The sequence below is a fragment of the Branchiostoma belcheri genome, unplaced genomic scaffold, assembly GCF_001625305.1.
Source record: "Branchiostoma belcheri isolate BF01 breed outbred unplaced genomic scaffold, Haploidv18h27 scaffold33, whole genome shotgun sequence".
NCBI lineage: Eukaryota > Metazoa > Chordata > Leptocardii > Amphioxiformes > Branchiostomatidae > Branchiostoma > Branchiostoma belcheri.
This window is the reverse complement of record NW_017803943.1, coordinates 306,334-328,222: the sequence shown is the minus strand read 5'-3', so window position 1 is coordinate 328,222 and position 21,889 is coordinate 306,334. Positions and strand designations below refer to the sequence as shown.

The 21,889-nt window shown below is 44.9% G+C and overlaps 1 protein-coding gene across 1 annotated transcript in view; it reads left to right on the top strand.

The window, feature by feature from the left end:
* Nucleotides 1-1,775: 1,775 nt before the first annotated feature.
* The window catches only part of LOC109475126 (growth hormone secretagogue receptor type 1-like), a 22,268-nt gene continuing 2,154 nt past the window's right edge, over nucleotides 1,776-21,889 (top strand). Inside the window, exons 1-6 of the mRNA XM_019775662.1 lie at nucleotides 1,776-1,818; nucleotides 2,320-2,516; nucleotides 8,173-8,227; nucleotides 9,627-9,956; nucleotides 19,327-19,504; nucleotides 20,330-20,552. Coding sequence (XP_019631221.1) covers nucleotides 1,776-1,818; nucleotides 2,320-2,516; nucleotides 8,173-8,227; nucleotides 9,627-9,956; nucleotides 19,327-19,504; nucleotides 20,330-20,552 — 1,026 coding nt within the window. The remainder of the gene's footprint in view (nucleotides 1,819-2,319; nucleotides 2,517-8,172; nucleotides 8,228-9,626; nucleotides 9,957-19,326; nucleotides 19,505-20,329; nucleotides 20,553-21,889) is intronic.

The window sequence follows — 21,889 nt, the reverse complement described above, 5'->3', positions numbered from 1 at the left end:
TCATCATCTCATCACCGTGTCTTCTCATCTAACTACGTCGCCGCTGGGGCTAATCTCCAAGCATATCCCTCGGTGGCAAAAAGACAGTATCAAATTGGCCAGGCAGTATCATACAAACATACATGTAGTAGCCAGAGAAGGTCGCCTACCACCGACGTGGGTAGCGACAAAAAAACAGGCCATATATAAAAAACTAACGATCGTTCCCCCACAACCTCTGCCTCTGCTTGGAGAGTACGATGGAGCACCATTGAACGTTACACTTATTAGTGTCCTGCTGGTCCATTCTCCGCTCCCCACACGACTTTGCGACTTCTCAATTCATGCAATTTCATCTAATTACGGACCAATCACGACGCCATTAACTCCATCCCTGCAAGCCTACTACACTGCAAACGGGGGTTTATGCTTCGATTGGTTTATTTCTGGCGTCTCTATATGCGTTTTCTTTTGGTGATTTCTCTTTTTGTACTGCCGCACTGGTATCTTTCTTTTTAGCCAGAACCAGGCGGTAGGGTTGGCAGGACACTACCATTGGCAAGGCAGTATCCAATTTTTGGACAGCTTCAGGTGTCGTATTGGATGCTGCCTTTCCAGTGATACTGTCTTGCCAACTCTACTGATACTGTCTTACAGCCACCAAGTAGAATTTCTGCTTTATCCGCCTTCGCAGACTTGTAGGGCGCGGAGACGATTTCGTTAGGAAAAAAAACGAAGCCGTCTCTCCCCGGCAAAACTCCCACGGCGGCAAAATCGTCCCTCCGCGGCATAAGTCGCGGCATAAGACTTTCCTCACTCCACCCAGGTGTGAATGGGTACCTAACTTCGGTTGGGGAAAGTCGTATTGAGGTCACCTTGTGGCGCCGAAAGGCAGCCGCACAGACCCTTGCGACAGTTCCACAAAAAATAATTGTGGAACAAATATGTGTATCATGTGTATTATTTGATTGTTGTAATTGTTGTGATACCCTGCATCAATTCAGCCGTATAAAGGCTGCGACTGCACTTGGACAATAAAAACCATAAGTCGCGTCGCTCACCGAAAAAAAAATAACGCCGCTCCCTACAAGTCTGCGAAGGAGGCTACGGATCTGCTTGCAGATTATGCGTTGCTAAGAACGTAACATGCCAGACACTGTGAAATCGGAACGGGACACGAGGCCGGTAATTTGTTCTTTCTAATGAGGTGGCCTCAAGAACCAAACTAGCAATTAATAGATCAAAGGGGAGAAGGGAGCAGGCCGGGCTGTAGACAGCTGGGGAGGAAGTACGCCCACAGGATGATTGGTTGATTTCACAGTAAAGTAGATCAAGGCCGCGGGCCGCGTACTCACAATGTTACATTTTATTGTCAAGTGTGCATAAAAAGCAGTTATTGATTATCAACTATTTCCCGACATATTTCATACAAACTCTCTCTCTCTCTCTCTCTCTCTCTCTCTCTCTCTCTCTCTCTCTCTCTCTCTCTCTCTCTCTCTCTCTCTCTCTCTCTCTCTCTCTCTCTCTCTCTCTCTCTCTCTCTCTCTCTCTCTCTCTCTCTCTCTCTCTCTGTCTCTCTCCCTCTCTCTCTCTCTCTCTCTCTCTCTCTCTCTCTCTCTCTCTCTCTCTCTGTCTCTCTCCCTCTCTGCCTCTCTCTCTCTCTCTCTCTCTCTCCCCCTCCCTCTCTCTCTCTCTCTCTCTCTCCGGTCTAAGGCGCCCTCCCCGAAACTCGGGGTTAGACGTGTGCATCAAGTGCAGGGGGGAGGTACAAACTTTCCGGCACCTGTGACCCCCTCATGGCGTCACGATTCCGGAAAGCTGACGCCTTGAAAGAAGTGAGTGGGTGTTATAGGACGACCTCCTGGCTCTCTGTCGCGTCGAATCAAAAGTGACAGAACGTAGCAGTACGTCTATTGAATTTGCTAGCACAGACAAGCTTCTCCTCTTAAATTTCATATTGTGTGGGTGCACAGGGGGAATCGAAACATCTTGCAACGCCTCACGGAAAATTTCACACAGACACCTCTACCCATAGCCTGGAATCCATCCGTGAACGCTTTATCTCCGCTCCGTTCCTCCGCTCTAACTGTCCGCTCTCTGGAGATAAAGCGTTCACGGATGGATTCCAGGCTACTCTACCCAATGTTATCACCTGTACCTCTCACTTAGAGAGTTCATATAGAACGACATATTGGCTTTCTGTCGACGTCGTGTCGAATCAACAGTACGTTTATTGAATTTGCTAGCAAAGAAAAACTTCCCATCTTACATTTCATATTGTGTGGGTGCACAGGGGAATCAAAACAGCTCGCAACGCCTTACGGAAAATTCCTCTACCAGGCAATGAGAGACAGAGACGCCATCACCACTCGAGACCGGAGAGACCTGCACTTAACATAAGGAAAGTCAGCAGCTCAACTAGGCTCTCTGTAGGAGTTTTGGATGACGTGGATGTATCAACCCACCCACCCATACTCCTAACGGGGAGCCTAGAGAACGTCACTCTACAGACCCGAAGAGAGACCGGCCAAACCGTGGTGGGGTCGTGAGGCGTAGCGGCAGCGTGCTCGACTCGAAACCATTAGGCCTGGGTTAGAGTCCTGGCACTTCACACGACTTTCATGAGTATTGCCTTGTCCTGTATTCGTCCTCTGCGTTGGTGGCGGCATAAAATAAGTTGATATAACTTGAGTGTGCCGTCACCATGTCTAGTCATGAAATGTTGGAATAAAAAATACACGGTAGACTGGAAACCGGGTTACAAGGGCGGATTGGGACTTGTGGTTGTGCGTAGCTGCCCTGTAATTAATCTTAAGGGATGCGTTAAGCATCAATCAGCTCTACCCTACTGTATGGAGGTCGCTTCCCGAGCGTCCAATTTGTTACACGTTTTACAACTCGTCAGCTATAGATATTCATCTCATTCTTTGCAGTTTCTTTGAATAAAAATGAATATGGAAATATTACCTACATTTGCACATAATAGCACTTTGCATAATCGTTCGCGAATTATATAACTAGCCTTCCCAGCGTCTTCCCAATATAGTATAGTCCACAGAAGGAAACATGTTGTGTTTCCTCGGTTTCTTCTTCAGATAGGGTCAATGACTTGGACCAAATACGTCTATCACCATGATGAAACAGGGAAGTAATTTGATAGGCCGGACCAAGTGGAGGCAAACATTATGCAGTTGCTTTGCAAATTTTCCTGGCTTTCTAGTTACAGCTGTTTCAGACACTGAAAGAAGTTATGCTGTACTGAAGTACAAAGTACTTTCACATATAGTTCGATGTTAAACGTTCTTCTAACACAAAGGGTACACAAGGATCAAATTTTCAATGACCACTGTCGCCTTCATCAGGATAATCAATGACGAATCACTTCCGAACTTACCCCCCCCCCGAAAGTTAGTTACAGAGTGACATTTCCAGAACCCCCATGCAGACCCTCATGTGGTGACAGAATTTGAAGTGGCCCTCTGGTTACGCCGGCTGTTGCCAGACCGTTCACGCAACACAAAGATCGAGTGTCAATGGTAAAAGGACGAACGTCACGCAAGCCCTTTCCGGAGCGGAAGCCTGTCTGACAGGTGTTGACTCTCAACATTGGATGTCGTGCCTGACCTGATTAGAAAGTCGTGGGCACAGGTTTGAAAGTGATCTCGTGTCCGATGAGTTCAGCTGAGCACGAAGAGCTAATCTTCTCACTGGTCGTCACAGGCGCTGGGTACGTACAGTGTGCAGCATCTGGGAAAGTTTGCCAGCTCTTTTGAAGAAGTAGAACAAAGAGTTGGCCAGGGCTTAACCTCTATAGGAACTGTGGCCCTAGGCTGTGAACTTTGCCGTGTTAGGCACAATTCCAGGATTTCGGCTCCTAGATCCTCAATTGTGCATACAAAGGCTATCACTATCCACTGTACTTTTTGGCTTGGCATGGATCCCGACTGGAAGATTCGAGGACCTTTACTACTACCGCTGCTGCAGGCTCGCTAGTAGCTTTACCAAGTACGCTACTAACGTCACAAGAAGAGCACAAACCGGACAATGAACTTAAAGCTCTCAAAACCCCAATGCTCATCAGCTCGCATCTTGGCTCTCAAGGTTGAAAAGGTCTTCCCTATGCCGTGTCGACGCCCCGATTTCATTTGATTAAAGTTGCTCCCTCCGACCCAATTAAGTATCAAATCACCAGAGCAGAAAACCTTGTTACAGAACGACTGGGGCCTTCAGGCGTTTGCAATCTATGCATTGTGTAGATCGAAGAAAGTTCCGTATAGAATCACAATTGATCTACAAGTGGTACAGATACACTCTCTTTACCTCTGGGATATACTAGGTATGACCTCAATAAGACCCAGACTCTGAACTCTGCCCCGTGTTTTGTGTGGACAGTACTTCACCTCACGAATAAACCATCAGATCCAAATTGAATATTTCATAGTGCCAGAATGGCTGAGGAGAATTCGTGAATTATTTCATGAACAATTTTTGACAAGAGGAATGCCAGAGTCTGTTTCGGGGACGGGGGCGTCTGAGCAGGTTTTCACGGTAAATTCAGGAAGGCTGGCAACTCGGACGATAGTACGATAGGCCGTTTGGAGACTTTTTGTCGTTGTACAACGAGGTAGCCAGCTGCCGCCGCGCCGCGTGCTTGCGAAGCTGATGCGGTACGCCGAAAACCTGTTGAAGCGGCTATACAGAAACATATATAACGCTAATATATCAATAACGCGAATTCATGACAACAAAAGACGTGCTACGTAGAACGTAAGCGACCAAGTACGTTTCAAGAATGATCTACAGACAACGCGGAAAATACACGTAGACCTTTGCCCGTTCTTTCCTTACAGTCACTTCACGCAACAGTTACACCACACTGAAAGTGTCACCTTGGAGTAACACAACCTCACTTAAAAAACGTAATTATATTTTTGTGACTATTTTCACCATTGGCATTTTACCAATGGCGGCACCATCGAAGCTGAAGGACAAAAAACACTGAATTTTCAAACTGAAGTTAGAACACCCATTTAAGTGTTGCTTGTTGGTAACCGCTTAGGTCTTGCTCAATTTAGAACATTTTCTACCCACTTCACTTTGTCTTCCCTTCAAAACACTTTCGGTTAACACGCTGAAACATGAGCGAGATTAATTCACTGTATGTCAAATGTAGGCTGATGGGGGCAGGAAAAGCAAGGCGCCTACGTGCTAGGAAAATAACAGGTCCATTTGCCAGGCCTGTTGGGGTGGCAAGAGCTCACCCCAATCAGCGCAATACGTGTGTAAATGTTTCATCTGCTACTTTGATTTTGGAAAACTAAATACAGCAGGCAATTTTATCTTTTACAGCCGGTTAAGTTAATGTACTACTTTTGTGAAACCGGGTCTAGGTCTCGCCAAAGCTGGATCAGGAGTTAAGAGCTAATCAATATTCTAGAGCACGTCGTCAATCAAATCTAGGACATTTCGGAATCACATCTCAACGTTATCAAAAGTAGCGTCTAAAAGTTATGGCCCATTGACATTAACATAAATGTTCACGTTGTGTTGTGTAGGTGGCGGCCGTGCATGTGTTAGTCAGGCACGTGGACGAGCTACGTGGCCCATTATAGGCAATATGTTCTACTTAAACACAACCCACGCGCACACGGCAAGTAGTTAACGTTTCATCATGAAGATAGAAGAAATAAAATAGGATAAAGAATTGAAGAGAACATGGATACAAAGAAAGTATTTCACCGACGTGGACTGAGAATATACTCGAACAACGGAACCAAAAATATCTATCATGAAAACCAATAAGCCTCCATGTATAATATACGTGTGTATTATATATCTCCATGGTTATACACAATCTCTCGCTGCAGGTGCCACGAATTAATTGCCACCCTCCTAGGGACCAATCAATTGGATGGGTGGAGGTAGGAGAGTAACTTTATCAGGCTACTCCGCTGCTTAGCCTATTCTAAAGTCGATCTAAATAAGATTCACAACCACAGCTGCCCGTTTATAACACACGTATTCGTGTTACTGCAGCCTGATCTACTCTTTCTCTACTGAAATATCACATCAAATGTCAACAGTACAACAAAACGCTTTTTTAGCTAGGAAAACGTTATTGTACTGAACGTATGACAGAGCAACATAGAAACTTGCTCTCAACGCCTGTATATTAGGAGGACCTAAGGTCAAATGTATTAGATAGAGCAACATGGCGCCAGTTAATTTGTTCAGTAACATTGCCATCTACCTCTCGTTCGTACATTCTGCTTGTTGTTTTCCTTGACTGAGCGGCAAATTATTGCTGACAAAAAGATGTGTTGCATATATTATACCGCGTGAATTTTCCCCACGAGGATACCTTTCCTGATTGAAGAGTCACGGAAAGACAATTATGATAACCACTGGACCATGGAAAATGGTTGTATTCAGGTAGAAATCCTGTTTCCGGATATACCCTTATGATAAGCCACGAAACCCAAACGACCCTGGCCTTTTTCTGGGTTGACTGTGATAATATGTCGTATCTGTCATCAGAATTCCCAACCCATTTAGTGAAATGTTACTTTTCAAGCATTTTCAGAAGCACATTGAGTAAATAGTTTGTCCCTTCCCCACAAGCAAACTGTGATGAACCCTAGAGACAGTCCTGGTCCTGGTTGTTAAGCTGTATTCCAACATGTAATCACCAGACGTGGTGACGGCACACTCAAGTTTTATCAACTTATTATCAATGCCGCCACCAATACAGGAGACAAATACATGACAGGACAATGCTCATTTTCACCTAAACGAAGTGAGTAAAGTCGTGTTAAGTGCCTTTCCCAAGGGCACATATGTACAAGGTCGGTGGCATGTCAGGACTCGAACCCGGGACCTCTAGGTTCCGAGTCGCGCACTCTGCCACTGCGCCACACGACCCCACCCCACAATGCAAGCTGTATTTGTCGGATCACTTCAGCCGAGATCTGAAATAACCTAGGAGAAAAAAAATCCAACAGTTCCTCCTACCGACACAATTTGTTCAGGACTAAAATTGGAAATTAACACACCATTTCTTTCTAATCACTAATTAGGAGCCCACTTTTGAAAAAATAATTGATACCAAAGTTTGTTACAATCAAAAGTCACTAATTGCGAGTGCACAGGTGACAGCGTAGGTGAGTGAGAATACGCCAGAGGCAGAGAGTGAGGATTACGGTACGTTAGTAGTGAGAGATCAAATGTCGCGTGTGGGTGGATAGACCTTAGTCTCCACCAGACTATCATTGGCCAGAGAAGATGTCCGCCTATAGAAGCTCCATGTTGCCTGCATGACAAAAAGTGGAGCTTCTATATGGGCGGACATCTCCTCTGGCCAATGATATCCACTTTGTAGGCCAATTTCTACTATTCATTCAGCCTGCAAAAAGAGTCTGATGGAGACTAGGTAGACCTCTAGACCGCTGAACAAGGACGAAGCAGTAGCAGAATCCATTAAGTAGACCGGCAGGCGCAACGGGAAAGGAATGATTTTAGTTGCCTATATGTATATATATATATTAAACAGTCGTTGCCATACATTGTACCATGTGCAATTGTCTTGCAATAAGTTCTTCTGTATTTGTGTAAATCTGTGTTACGAGTCGTGTAGTTCCCAGTGTGTATTTCCCGGTAAAATTAATACAGTAAATGAAATGGCTACAATTGTAAGTTCGCTGCTTTTAATAGTTCAGCACACCGCTTGGATTCAAAAGTTAGAAGGCACACAGGAGATACAGTCGAAAGCGTAACAATTTGTATGGCGGAAACGGTTGGAAGATTGTACTCTCCAAGCAGAGTCAGGGGTTGTATGCTTCGGCTTATTTCTTGACCTGGTTTAAGCGGTATCTCTCTTTTAAGCGGATTATTGTCTTGCCAATTTGGAACTATAATTCGATATAATATTGCGGCCACCAAAGCATCCGCTTGGAGATAAGGAAGATTGGAGGTCGCAGAAGCCGATGAGCACACACACAAGCATTCTTGCGGTCGACAGCAGACTTGTAAGTTTAGATCGTTCCAGAAATCAAGCATCGAGACATCCCTGAATAGTACTTCAACATCTAACCTTTCGTAACGTTGCGTCTAAAACATGTCTTACAATTCTCCACCGGAAATCTCTTGTGGTGTACATGTAATTAAGTTAACAACCTTGTGTAACGACACAACCAGGCCAGGCACGTGGGCGAGCTGTGTGCCTTACTTGAGGCTCACCCACCCGTAACAAGTGTGGTTTCGTCCACAAGATTCACCGTCTGCTCATAAATCTGCTGCCGCGCCAGCCGGAGTCGTCTTCACACCTGAGATCATCAGCATTAAATCTCTGAGTTTTCGCAGAAACCGGCTGCCCGCTGAGCGGTTCACTCTCTCTTCCACTTAGGAACCGTCGGAGTGTTGTACTCAACCATGTTCTGGTTCGAAGGTATGTGATACGTTTTAATGAATCTTCAACCTACAGTTTTGATAGATGAAAATATGGTCTTATATTTTGTGATTCAGCTGACACTTAGCTAGAGCTGCCTCCAAGCCGAAGAATATAATTTACGGACAGGCTTGTGATATAGCAACATATGGTACTGAATTATACCATACTGGTAAAGCCTGGGTAGATAAATAAAATTAAATGAAACGAAACTGGTATCGGTAAGATGGATCTTTCGTGAGGTTTTGTTTTTCTCAAGAAAACGTCAACCGCACAGACGCTTTAAGCGTCTCCGTCACTGTCGTTGTTTGTTTCGCATAACCGGTAAACCGCCTTTAGGCGGAACACACCGGTTTTGTACATGTACAAGCTGCGTAAGACCGGATTGTAAGGTTTAGACCAATCACACCGGAAGGTCCCCTACTCTTTTCGATAAGTGCGGTGGGTTCTTGAACGTGCGTGTGGTGTGGTTCTCCCCAAACACGGGACCTGCGCATTTAACGTCCTAAACGAGGGACGTCCCTAACCGAAGCTATGTACTCATTTCCACCTGAGTGAAGTAAGGAAAGTCGTGACTGCGCCACACGACCCCACTACTGAAGCCTGTCCTACAGACTGAAGCCTGCATACATGTATCTGAGCTCTACTCCAGTATCTTAGACCTCGGCTCCTCACGCAACACTAGTCTAGCGCCGCTTGACATTTAGAACATGTAGGGTGCCGTCATGTCTGCCGTGGGATCGGATCTGTCGAAGCCCGAGTCTTTTGCAATCATTTTGTTTCTGCTGGGAGTCTTTTGGGCAGGCAATTTGCCCTCTGGTCTCTGGTCGAAGGCTACTTTTGTCGCCCTCTTCCGCGGCAATGCCGATATATTTACTATACAGACTGTATATATATGTAGGTTATAGATTATAGGTCTCTCTTTTGTTCCTTTTCTCACCCTTTCCCTCCTTCCTTCCTTCCTCCCTCCCTCTCTCCCTTTCCCATCTTTCCTTCTTTCCATCCTTATGCCTTTTTCTTCCTTCCTTCCTTCCTTAGCTTCCTTCCCTGCTTCCTTCCTCGTTTTCCTTCCTTACTTCCTGTCACCCTTTGAATTCCTTCCTTCCTTATTAGTTCCTTCTCTCCCTCTCTCCTTCATTCCTTCCTTCCTTCCTTCATCCATCGCCAGCATCACAAAAGCTAAATTCTCTCCATCTTCCCCCAGAGATGGAGTACCTGAACCTCACGGAGGGAGTCTTCCCGAACGGCAGCTTGGGGTGGCCGTTCGAGCCCGACTGGGACGCGGCGTCGCCGCTGCTGCCCCGGGCGGACATCCTGGCCGTGAGCGCGGTGTACGGGCTGGTGTTCGCCGTGGGCGTGGTGGGGAACCTGGCGGTGGGGGCGTCGGTGTGCGGCGTGAAGGAGCTCCGCACCGCTACAAACTTCTTCCTGCTGAACCTGAGCGTGGCTGACCTGCTCGTCCTGCTGGTCTGCATGCCGATTTCGCTGCTGGAGATCTGGGTTCCCTTTCCGTGGCTGCTGGGAGAGGCTCTCTGTGAGTACTACCCGTTATATGTTCACAAAGGAATGAGTGAGTGAGGGAATGAATGAATGAATGGATGGATGAGTGGATGGATGGATGGATGGATGGATGGATTAATGGATGGATGGCTGTATGGCTGTATGGATGGATTGATGGATGGATGGATGGATGGATTGATGGATGGATGGATGGATGGATGGATGAATGGATGGATGCTATGGATGGATGGATGGATGAATGAATGGATGGATGGATGGATGAATGAATGAATGAATGAATGTTTGAACCTGAGCGTGGCCGACCTGCTCGTCCTGCTGGTCTGCATGCCGATTTCTCTGCTGGAGATCTGGGTTCCCTTCCCGTGGCTGCTGGGAGAGGCTCTCTGTGAGTACTACCTGTTATATGTTCACAAAGGAATGAGTGAGTGAGTGAATGAATGGATGGATGGAGGAATGGATGGATGGATGGATGGATGGATGGATGAATGAATGAATGAATGAATGAATGAATGGTGGGTGCCATTCCCATGGCTGCTGGGGGAGGCTCTCTGTGAGTACTACCTGTTATATGTTCTTAAAGGAATGAGTGAGTGAGTGAGTGAGTGAATGAACGAATTAATGGATGGACAGATGAATGAATGAACGAATTAATGGATTGATGGATGGATGAATTAACGAACGAATTAATGGATGGATGAATGAATGAATGAATGAATGAATGAATGAATGAGCCTGAGCCTGGATGACCTGCTCGTCCTGCTGGTCTGCATGCCGATTTCCCTGCTGGAGATCTGGGTGCCGTTCCCGTGGCTGCTGGGAGAGGCTCTCTGTGAGTACTACCTGTTATATGTTCTTATAGGAATGAGTGAGTGTGTGAGTGAGTGAGTGAGCGAATGAATGAATGAATGAATGAACGAATGGATGGATGGATGGATGGATGGATGGATGGATGGATGGTTGGACGGACGGACGGACGGATGGATGGATATCGATGGATGAATGAATGAATGGATGGATGGATGAATGAATGGATGAATGGATGGATGGATGAATGAATGGATGGTTGGATGGATGGATCGATGGAAGGATGGATGGATGGATGGATGGATGGATATCGATGGATGGATGAATGAATGAATGAATGAATGAATGGATGGATGGATGGATGAATGAATGAATGAATGAATGGATGAATGGATGGATGAATGAATGAATGAATGGATGAATGGATGGATGGATGGATGGATGATTGAACTGAGTGCCCTTTCCATGGCTGCTGGGCCGGGGGAACCCCTCTGTGAGTTAAACTCACTACATGTTCTTGAATGAATGAATGAATGAATGAATGAATGAATGAATGAATGAATGAATGAATGAATGAATGAATGAATGAACTGGCTAATAGCAGATGCCCTCTGTGAATTTCAAATCGTTACATTATAAAAGAAAGTACCAGCCGTACAGCCTATTAAGCAGAATTTGGGCGTAGGTGTAACTAATGTGTGACTAGTGTGGCTACACGTGCTCGTTAGAAGAATGAAGCGTTAATGAGCGTTGATTAGGCCATACCGACTTAATTTTATGGATGACATCCTCTGAAGACCCCCAAACGAGTGCGCGCGGGCGAATAAAAAAAAATTCGGGCCAAAAATAAAAATGCTACTAAACCACGTACAGGAATACAAAGTTGGTATTGTGAATTTGTGGCAGTACATAGCGACGTACACGGCAAGCCGGCACATGCTGGCTTTTTGCAGAATTGAGTAATCGGCACTGTACGTATGTACTGAGTTCTTGAGTCGTGGAGCTTCTGTAGCCTGGGTGTAGCCTAGCCTCAAGGGTTACCACCGGCCCCGTATTGTCGCTAACTACCATGGAGTACCCAGGCCTAGATAGAGCCAGACCAGACGTGATCTTTTTTTTTAACAGTGCGCGCGTGGATGTCATCCATAAAATTAAGGCGGTGTGGTCTTTCCTCACACTTCACACAATCATCGGCGTCGCAGCGAAGTCGTCTGCGTAAGTTGAATAGTGTGAAAACGACATCGCCTTCATGTCATTTGAATGTTAAAAGTGATTATGACTCTCTTCACAAAGCTGTTTGTAACAGTAGATTCCTGGAAGAAGCTAATTAGTTTTTTTAGCGGCGTGTGCAGAATGTACTAACAGTGGAGGAAAGGTCAGGAGTTGGCTGTTAACGGGGATCTACTCATAACTTTTTAGGTTACAATTACAACAAGTAGCCTCTACCAGGCTTCGGGAGGCGGCTGGAAAGAGTGAAAATCGGCCAAATAGAGAGATAGCATACCGGGGGAGTTGATCTGCTGAAGAGAACAATTTGCCGCTCCCGTTCTTTTGTTGGAATTACTTTTATACTGTTTGGTCGTAGCGACTCCGCACATGCTTCGGGAGCGGCAAACTATTCTCTCCAGCAGACCAACTCCCCTGGCATGCTAATCTCTCTTTTTGGCCGATTTCTAGTCTTTCCGCCTCCCGAAGCCTGGTAGAGGCTAACAACAAGAGTTTCCTTTGATACTGAGACGACTGTGCCAAGACTACCCTCACTATGAAAAAACTTAAACTTTTCTCCAACTCAAAATTTGACTCACCAGAAATTTTCGACTGAATCACTCAGTCTAGTAGTACTAGTCTTCCTCAGCTATCTGACCCAAATGCTGTGGACACGTTGATAGCTGAGGAAGACTGAGTGATTCAGTCTAAAATTTCTGGTGAGTCAAATTTTGAGTTGGAGAGTTTTTTTCATAATGTAATTTACCAACTCAGATGAACTTTCATGCTGTAGAATACCCTCACATTGTTATCGTTACGGTAATACTGTCGTACGGCATATTGAGAATTAGACTGTTCTAGATCTCAAACTCAAAAGGACAAAATTCGACTCACTAAAAGTCTCGACCGACTCTCCCTGCCTTAGTCAGCTGTCTAACCCAAGTACTGTAGACACGTGATCTTCCGCACATGTGACGTCAGAACTGGGTCAAAGTTCGTTGGAAGTCGGTACCGCCCCCCGTCCCGGTTGAGAGAAGGCTGGTGAACCCTGATGTAGATGGTCTCCTTCACTCCTCTCACAAAGTGTTCGTATGAAGCTTGTGACAGGGGCATTGTCCTCGTTTTCTTTACCTCTATCCGTATAGGCATATCATGTATCCATAAAACGTTCAGCCCATTGAATATTTCATCGTTCAAGTTTCTTCACTTTGTTGGCACTTGGCAGTGTAAACTTCGAAGTAATAACAGTAATAACTTCGAAGCCGGATTTCACGATAGCCAAATAACAGTCAAATAGGGGTCGCGGCCTGGGGCTCGCCCACAGCTTTTTAGATGTGCGCCTTAATGTCTACTGCATATGATTATCAGGAGGTAGACCGAGGTGATGCATACGTAATGAAGAAAAGTTTGAGAAGTGTGCATGTAGGTCAGACACGACTCATCAATTTTTCTGGCAGCAAGCCTACAGAGAATGAATAAGAGTTCAAAAGGCTGCGAAGAGATATGATGAAATCATAAAAAGATTATCCGGTGACCTATACTTTGTCCGATTTTCTTAGATTAAAAGTGACCCATTTTCTAAGGCTATTATAATGACAATGACAATGACAATGAACTTTATTGCATGTCACGCCCTACACGGGCCAAATGCACTTAAGTTAAATATAAGGCACATATATACCAGACAAACAGAAAGCCGACTAGACAAGTATTACTGTAGGTTGGGCTGGAGTACAAAAAGATAACAGTAAAAAAAAGAGAGAGCCCGATAAAAACACGTCAGACATCAGCCAAAGCTCGCCTGATTGGATCATGGAGAGTATTCCAGTAGTGATGTTCTCACTTCTTAGGGTCACCCTTGCACATAGTACATTTAGAGAGGCTGTCTCCTACATTTATACCATCTTTATACCTATCTGGCCGGTCTACATGGACGGAAAAGTCTCTAGCTCAGCGCCGTGGTTATTCCAGACTTTCTCGGTTTGTCCCCAGTGGATGTCTCCTACATTTATATCATTTTTATATCTACCACCTCTACGTGGATGTTAAAGCTTCCAGCTCAGCGCCTTGGTTATTCCAGACGGGTCGGGTTTGTCTAAGTGGCTAGATAGGAAGAGACGAATTATATCAGAGTCACCAACCATAACAGCTACAATTACATACGGGGCGTAGCAACGTATGCGCATCAAATACCATGTCATGTTACATCTAGACAACCACAACACGCGGGGCAGGAGACTGAACTTTCTAGGCGCTTCGCTGAGCAGGAAACGTGTCAAAGATGTGATGAGACAATTATAATTGTTCTCACTCTCACCGTGAATGGCTGGGAATGGCTGAGAATACTAAATACGCGATTTGTCTCGCCTGACCGGAATTAAACTTCACATCATGTCTAAGCCAGGTCTACATGGAATTCAAACTAGACAGTCTTTTATTCCTTCATATTAATCGAGGCGGTTTATATCTTGAAAGATAACTGGCAGTTCTAGCTTTAATTTCCTGTTTCTTTGAGGTAGTTTGCATTTCAATTTAAAACGCCCCTTGGCTGGTATTAAAGGCACATACGAGTACGAGCAACAGCATGATAAGAACGTATCAGCCGCTTACTGATAGGTGTAAATATTTTATGCCATGATAATGATAGAAAAACATATCCAAGTGTACAACGCGTAGTATCAGGAATTTGCCAGTAGTAAATTTGCGGTAAATTGATAACGTAGATACATGTATTTACATGTTTATTACACTGTACTTACAAAACAGATCTGAGGAAACGAATAATACTAATAAATATTTCTAATGAGCTTAGACAAACCTTCTATATTGAAACATACCTGTTCTTACCTTTTCACCATTACTGAGAAACGAGAAAAAAACGAATTTACTTAATTTTTGTAGCTACTTATATAATGTATATAATGTAACGTTATCTGTATTCCATCCTTTTATTGTGACCTGTACTTAACCCAGTGGGTGTGTGTGTACAATAAAGGTTTTCATTCAATAAAATTGCAATAAAATTTATACATAGCTATGGCAAAGGTCATTCATCCCATTGTAAGATACGCACCAACAAAATATCAGTAGCAAAAAAGTATTCACATGGGGCCTTACAATCATTGTTCTTAAAGTCAACAGGTCATCGATGTCAATTATATAAGAAATGCAATCACTATGCAAGAGAGCGTTTTAACTACTTCGCAAAATCTTCTCTTTTTTTCGTTAAGCTGCGAGTGGATCCATGCCATTGCTGGAAGTGTATTTGATAGATAGGCACCGGAAATACCGATTGACTAGGGTCACTTCTCTCCGTCACATCGTAGAAATTGGATTTAGCGTTGATGCGATTTTGATTGGTTTGATTCAATCTTGACTCAGTCGGGGATTCAGCAATAGACTACGCGGGCCAGTCTGGCTGCTGTAGGCAGGGAAGAGGCTGTCTACAGGGAATAGAGAATTACCTCGGACACGATGGTTGTGCTCGCGTGATGTTCACGGCCAATGCTCATCTTTTGATTTTATTTTTGATTTTATTGAAATTGCAACGATGCAATGCACTCGGAACAGAGCTGTTGCTGGTGTTGTGTCCAGCACATAGAAACAAATACAGGACAGACAATACTCATTTTCACTTGAATCTAGTGGGGAAAGTCGTGTAAAGTGCCTTTCCCAATGGCACAAGATCGGTGGCATGTCAAGACTCGAACTCGGGACCTCTTGATTCCGAGTCACGCACGCTGCTGCTGCGCCACACGACCCCATTTTGAAGAGTCAACCTTTACTTCTAAGGATTGTGTTTTCTTTCACCCCGTTGGGACTAAAATCTCCATCTTCAACAGCCATATAAGACACGAAGATCGTGTTGATTAAGAGGAGATTTGCTGGCTGTGACTGTTGATGACAGAAGAATCCACCTCCCGCTCCTACAGCTTGTCTTTGAATGAAGTACACTTATCATAGTTATCACAGAATGACATTTTCATTTCTGGTAAACTGATAATTCTTATCCACTGCTTGGGATCAAGACTAAGTTATCACAGTATTACATTTTCCATTCATTTGGGCTGAAGCCCCTCTGGGGGGGGGGGCTAAAAGTGCCCGCGCCAACTTTGATGTCAAATATCGTCTGAACGGCTTGCGCAAGAACCACCAAACTTGGTGACTTTTCCTAAAATGTAGTTGGCAACGATTTCGTATCAGTGTAATAAGTTAATGTTGCCATGGCAACGGGATTCTGTTTATGACCTTAATAATCCGAGGTGCTCAGTTATTGCCCTTGTTGAGTGTATGAGCGGATTACTTTTATGCCTTCTGATCGTAGCTACTTCTCACAGACTCCGTGAAGCAAATGGACCTTCTCTGGCCGGCCAACTCCCCTCGTCAATGATACCCTCTTTTTAGGCCTATTTCTACTATTCATTCAGCCTGCAAAGGAGTCTGGAGGAGACTACTTACCGAAACGTACACTTCGGTTGTGCAGCTAAAACCCCAAGCCAGTGCAGTACACATTGATTTACGAACCTCGCGAAAATGTTCAAGGGAGACCAGAGCTGCTTGCACGATGCTAACGGAATCGATGACCAAGTGTCAATGTCTCAAAACTTATTACTTCCCAAAGTCTGCAACAAAAGGGTCTGAAGACTTGAAGTCGTGTGAAATCCAAAACTGTGAGGGAAGAATCAGACTCTTAAAGATTTTCCCACGCACATTTCACACTACTGCCAGGCTTCACGCAAATCTATCTTGGCACTTGCGAGGCGCAGAGCTGACGCTTTTGTCCTCCTAAATGGCCCGTCAAAAAACTCGCTAGGCAGCTTCGCCTCTAGAGACTTGTCTGAATGCATCAGTCAAGTCTCCCGAGGTCTGGTGAGGGCCTTCAAGATCACGGTCGAGGATTACTCTCTGCTCTTAAGCGATCATTAGGCCCGGAAAAGAGCAAAGGTCTCAGGATTTACGAACATACAGAGCTAAGTATAACTGATCTCTCCTTGACCTACCCGGCAGTCAGGAACTCAGGGAAAACTTCTGCTGTCAAAGTGTTGTTTGCGGGCCTGTATGCCCTTTTCTGTCAAGCGTTATGCGCTGTTTTATTCACAGTTAATCCTAGCCAGTAACCATTTTGGGAATTTTTGCTCGATATACATTGGGATAGTGTGGTTTCAACTTAGTATGTAGAAAAATCACTAAAATGTTGGCTCTGAAAAATCGGGTTTTCAAACCCTAAAAACTGCACTGGATGCGTTGTCGACCCAGATGAATTTACCGTTTAGCGTCGCCAGGACCCCCATGCAGACCCTCTTCTTTATTCGAGGCACGAAACATTAATCGGTTGTGTTGCCGTAGCCTGACTACATCACGGTCCTAGCGATCTGCCCACCGTCCGGCCCTCGAGAGGTGCCAATTATTACCCCGAGATCATGAGATGGTGTACGGCAGGCTAGCTTTTCTGTATCATGAGTTTCTGTATCTGATGTACTGATGTTCAACAACAATAATCCCGATAAACAAAAAAGCCATTTTCACTCCCCTGGAGCTTGCAACGATGCACTCAGCCAATCTTTGGAGACTGTGTTGCCCGTGTAGGTAATCTCATGGACCATTGCAGTGGTACCAGATAACACTTCATCATATCAGCACTTCGGTTCACGAAGACACATTATTGTTACCTCCATGAAAAATGGAGGTATTGATTTTGGCGCGTCTGTGTGTGTGTGTGTGTGTGTGTGTGTGTGTCTGTCTGTCTGTCTGTGTGTGTGTTTGTGTTTCCGCACATTTGTAGTCAGCATAACTTCATAACGCCTTTATGGATTGTGATGATATTTGGTATGCTGGTAAGTCTTAGGAAGACGAACGTCAAGGTCAAATATGGGCCTCCTGGTGGATGACCTTGGTACTGCAGCAGAACTTCCGCCTTTTGTATCTTTTGTTCTGAACATGCTATGGTCTTGACTTTTTGGTGACAGATTCCTTTTCCTGACAGGAATAAGTGGTGTGGGTTTGGTCCCCCTAGCAGCTAGTTCTGGAACTGCAGGGGACCTTGGGGCGAAATCTTGGAGCCAATAAGTCCAGATAGGAACAACATATTTTCATCATCTTTGGTAGGTAGGTAGCTGAGAGAGAAAGATGTACATAATTAACTGCAAATTATGCAAATGAGGACTTTATTTGCATAATTAATGAGAAAATTCTATAATTACAGTGTTTGACATTATAGTACTTTCATAGATGTAATGTATGTAACCTATGGCAGATATAACATCAACAGATACTGATTATGCAAATGATGACCTAATTTGCATAATTAGTGCGAAAATTCTATGATTTCTTAATGGTGAATGATGGGAATGTCATACTTGGGACATCTGTAAGTTAATCAAAATTTAACATCACGATGCATATATTATGTTAATGCAGAGGTCATTTGCGTAATTAAGGAAGAAATTTACATTTATATATCAAGCCCATATTTCATGGAGGTATGAGATCTCGGAACTCTTGTTAGACAAGAGGATAAAGATGCTGTACCCTTATGCTGAGAAGAGAGGATTGATCTTTATGCTGTGCATGTTCTTCTTCCTCTGCGTGACTACCATCATCATGTCGATCATTCTGTCACTTCTAGTTATCTGAAGAAATGCGTTACACCAATGTTACTATAAACTCTCCAAGCAGAGGTTGTGGGGAATGATCGTTACCTTTTCATATATGGCCGTTTTTTTTGTCCTGATCCCCGTCGGTGGCTAATGGAGCTTATCTGGCTAATGGATACTGTCTGGCCAATTTGATACTGTCTTTTTGCCACCGAGAGGGATCTGCTTGGAGATTAGTTATTATAGTTTTCTCATCTTATCAACGGAGGGGTTATGTATCATGTCTGACGTTTGATAGATGGCTTAGAGTTATCTGTTTACTCTTCCAGGAAGAGGTATAATGAGGTGAATGATTTCTGAAGACTTGAATTTCAAAGAGAGAGGCAGTCAGACCTGTCTAGAACGATCCCTAAGGGGAGTTGAAGAATAAGGTTACTACAGTAGACAGGCAGTCTCAGAATTACAAAGGACCTGGTGAGAAAGATCAATATAAAAACTAGAAAGGCCGACATTTGCTCAGGAGCAAGTGCAGCATGGCCTCACCACATCCCCCGTACCAAAAAGGGACTGTTTTCTGTTCGAATTACGTCAGATCGAACATGGTTCGGGTTCTACAGCAACGTGTTTGTTATTATTGCAGGTAAACTGACGCCGTTTTTTATTTTTAAGGTGCTGGGGTTCCTGGCATTCTAGCTAATGCAAAGGTGGTCATTTGTATAGTACCAGTAGCCAGGTGAACCCAATGCTAATTTGGTACATGTTTGACTGTTGCCATTGCAGGTAAACTGACACCGTTTTTCGAGGTGCTGGTGTTCCAGGCGTCCATCCTGACCATGGTGGCGGTGTCCGCGGACCGGTACCAGGGAGTCTGCCACCCGCTCCTCACCCAGTCATCCAACCGCCGCCGCCGGGCGCTGCTCTCCATCGCACTGGTCTGGGGCATCTCGCTGGCTGCCAGGTCGGACTACGTTTTGTCATACTTTTTATAATGTTTCTGTAATTGTCAAAGACATTCTAAAACGCCCTTGGTTTATCTTTTAAAAGAGTGTCCAAACACTGATGAGGACATTTCGTGTTAATTGCCACAGCTCGTTGCTAATGTGCCAAGAACTTCACATTTGTCACTAGCAATGGCCCGATGGAAATGGAAATCTGATCGATCTGGGGCATTTCGCTGGCTGCCAGGTCGGACCATACATACTAGTTTTTCTTACTGCCATACGTCTTATTTTGTTAACCTTCGTACAAGGAAAACATATTGCTTTTGCTCTGTTTCTTCTTCTTCAAACACATGAGGCCTGGACCAAACGTCTTATGGCGTGGAGTCCAAGATGTGCTACCCCGACCAGTATTGTTGGCGGGGTAGCGGATCTTAGGGAGCGGACTGAAGCTATTAAACAAGGTCGGACTTCAGGCTACAAACGGCTGTCACCATGGTAACTGGTGCTGTAGCAGACACCCTGTGGTGTTGCGTTACATTATGTAGCAGGGCAGAGGGGCTGGTCACCAAACACTAGTATATGAACGGAATGTGTTGAACGAGTAGGTAATAAGAATGAATAGAGCAATGCTTTGTTAGGCTAGAACATGTGAAGGTAAACAACATGCTTTTGCTTTGTAGTAATGTTTCTAGTAATGAAGAAAAAACTGACTACAGGACGGATGTTTTTTTTCGGTCGAGTTTTTTTCACAGGGACATGCCCCTACACTTTTGCGATACTAAAAGCCCAACGGCCTAATGAAAATTGAAATTTACTAATCTAAAAGTGCACTTGGCCAGCAGCAGTCCTGTGCTGCACATCGCCACCTACACGGAGCTGGACCTGAACGGCACGGTGGTGTGCCAGTGTAACTTCCCGGTGGACTCGGCGTGGAAGAACCACTACACCACCGTCATCACGGTAGGGTTCTTCGTGCTGCCGCTGCTCGCTCTGTCCGTCATGTACTTCGCTATCGGCAGGAGGCTCATCCGCCCGCCGGCAGGGGAGACCAGCGCTCACCTACAGGTTTGGGTTTACTGATTGTATGTGCAGTCTTCCTTCCTTTATTGATGCCTTCCTTTTTCCTTCGTTCCTTCCTTCCTTTCTTGCTTGTTTTCTTCCTTCCTTCCTTATTTCTTTTTTTCTTCCTTCCTTGAGTTCTTGCTTGTTTTCTTCATTCCGTCCTAATTTCTTTCATTTCTTGCTCCCTACCTCGTTTCGTGCTTTCATTTTTTCCTTGTTTCCTTCCTTCTTTCCTTGTTTCTTTCCTCCTTCACTCACTTGCTCACTCACTCACTCACTACACCACCGTCATCACGGTCGGGTTCTTCGTCCTGCCGCTGCTCGCTCTGTCCGTCATGTACTTCGCTATCGGCAGGAGGCTCATCCGCCCGCCTGCAGGGGAGACCAGCGCTCACCTACAGGTTTGTGTTTACTCATTCATATTGTCTGTGCATTCTTCCCTCCTTTATTGATGCCTTCCTTTTTCCTTCGTTCCTTCCTTCCTTTCTTGCTTGTTTTCTTCCTTCCTTCCTTATTTCTTTTTTTCTTCATTCCTTGAGTTCTGCTTGTTTTCTTCATTACGTCCTAATTTCTTTCATTTCTTGCTCCCTGCCTCGTTTCGTGCTTTCCTTTTTTCCTTGTTTCCTTCCTTCTTTCCTTGTTTCTTTCCTCCTTCACTCACTTACTCACTCACTCACCCACTCACTACACCACCGTCATCACGGTCGGGTTCTTCGTCCTGCCGCTGGTCGCTCTGTCCGTCATGTACTTCGCTATCGGCAGGAGGCTTGTCCGCCCGCCGGCAGGGGAGACCAGCGCTCACCTACAGGTTTGGGTTTACTGACTGTATGTGCAGTCTTCCTTCCTTTCTTGATTACGCCCTTGTTTCCTTTCTTTTTTCTTCGTTCCTTCCTTTCTTGCTTATTTTCTTCCTTCCTTGGTTGTTTTCGTCATTCCTTCCTTCTTTCCTTCATTCCCTGCTCCATGTCTGGTTTCTTTCTTTCCCTTCTCCCTTGTTTGTTTCCTTCCTTCCTTCCTCCTTTTCTTTTTGCCTTCTTCCTTCCTCCCTTATTTCCTTTCTTGCTTCCTTCTTTCTTTCCTTCCTTCAGGCCTTGTTCCTTCCTAGCTTGTTTGCTTTTTGCCTTCTCTTTTCTTCCTTGAAGTTCTTTCATTGTTTGCTTTCTTTCTTTCTTACTCACTCACTCACTCACTCACTCACTCACTCACTCACTCATTAACTCACTTACCCACTCACCCACCCACTCACCCACTCACTCACTCACTCACCCACTCACTCACTCACTCACTCACCCACCTACCCACTCACTCACTCACTCACTAACTCACTCACCCACCCGACC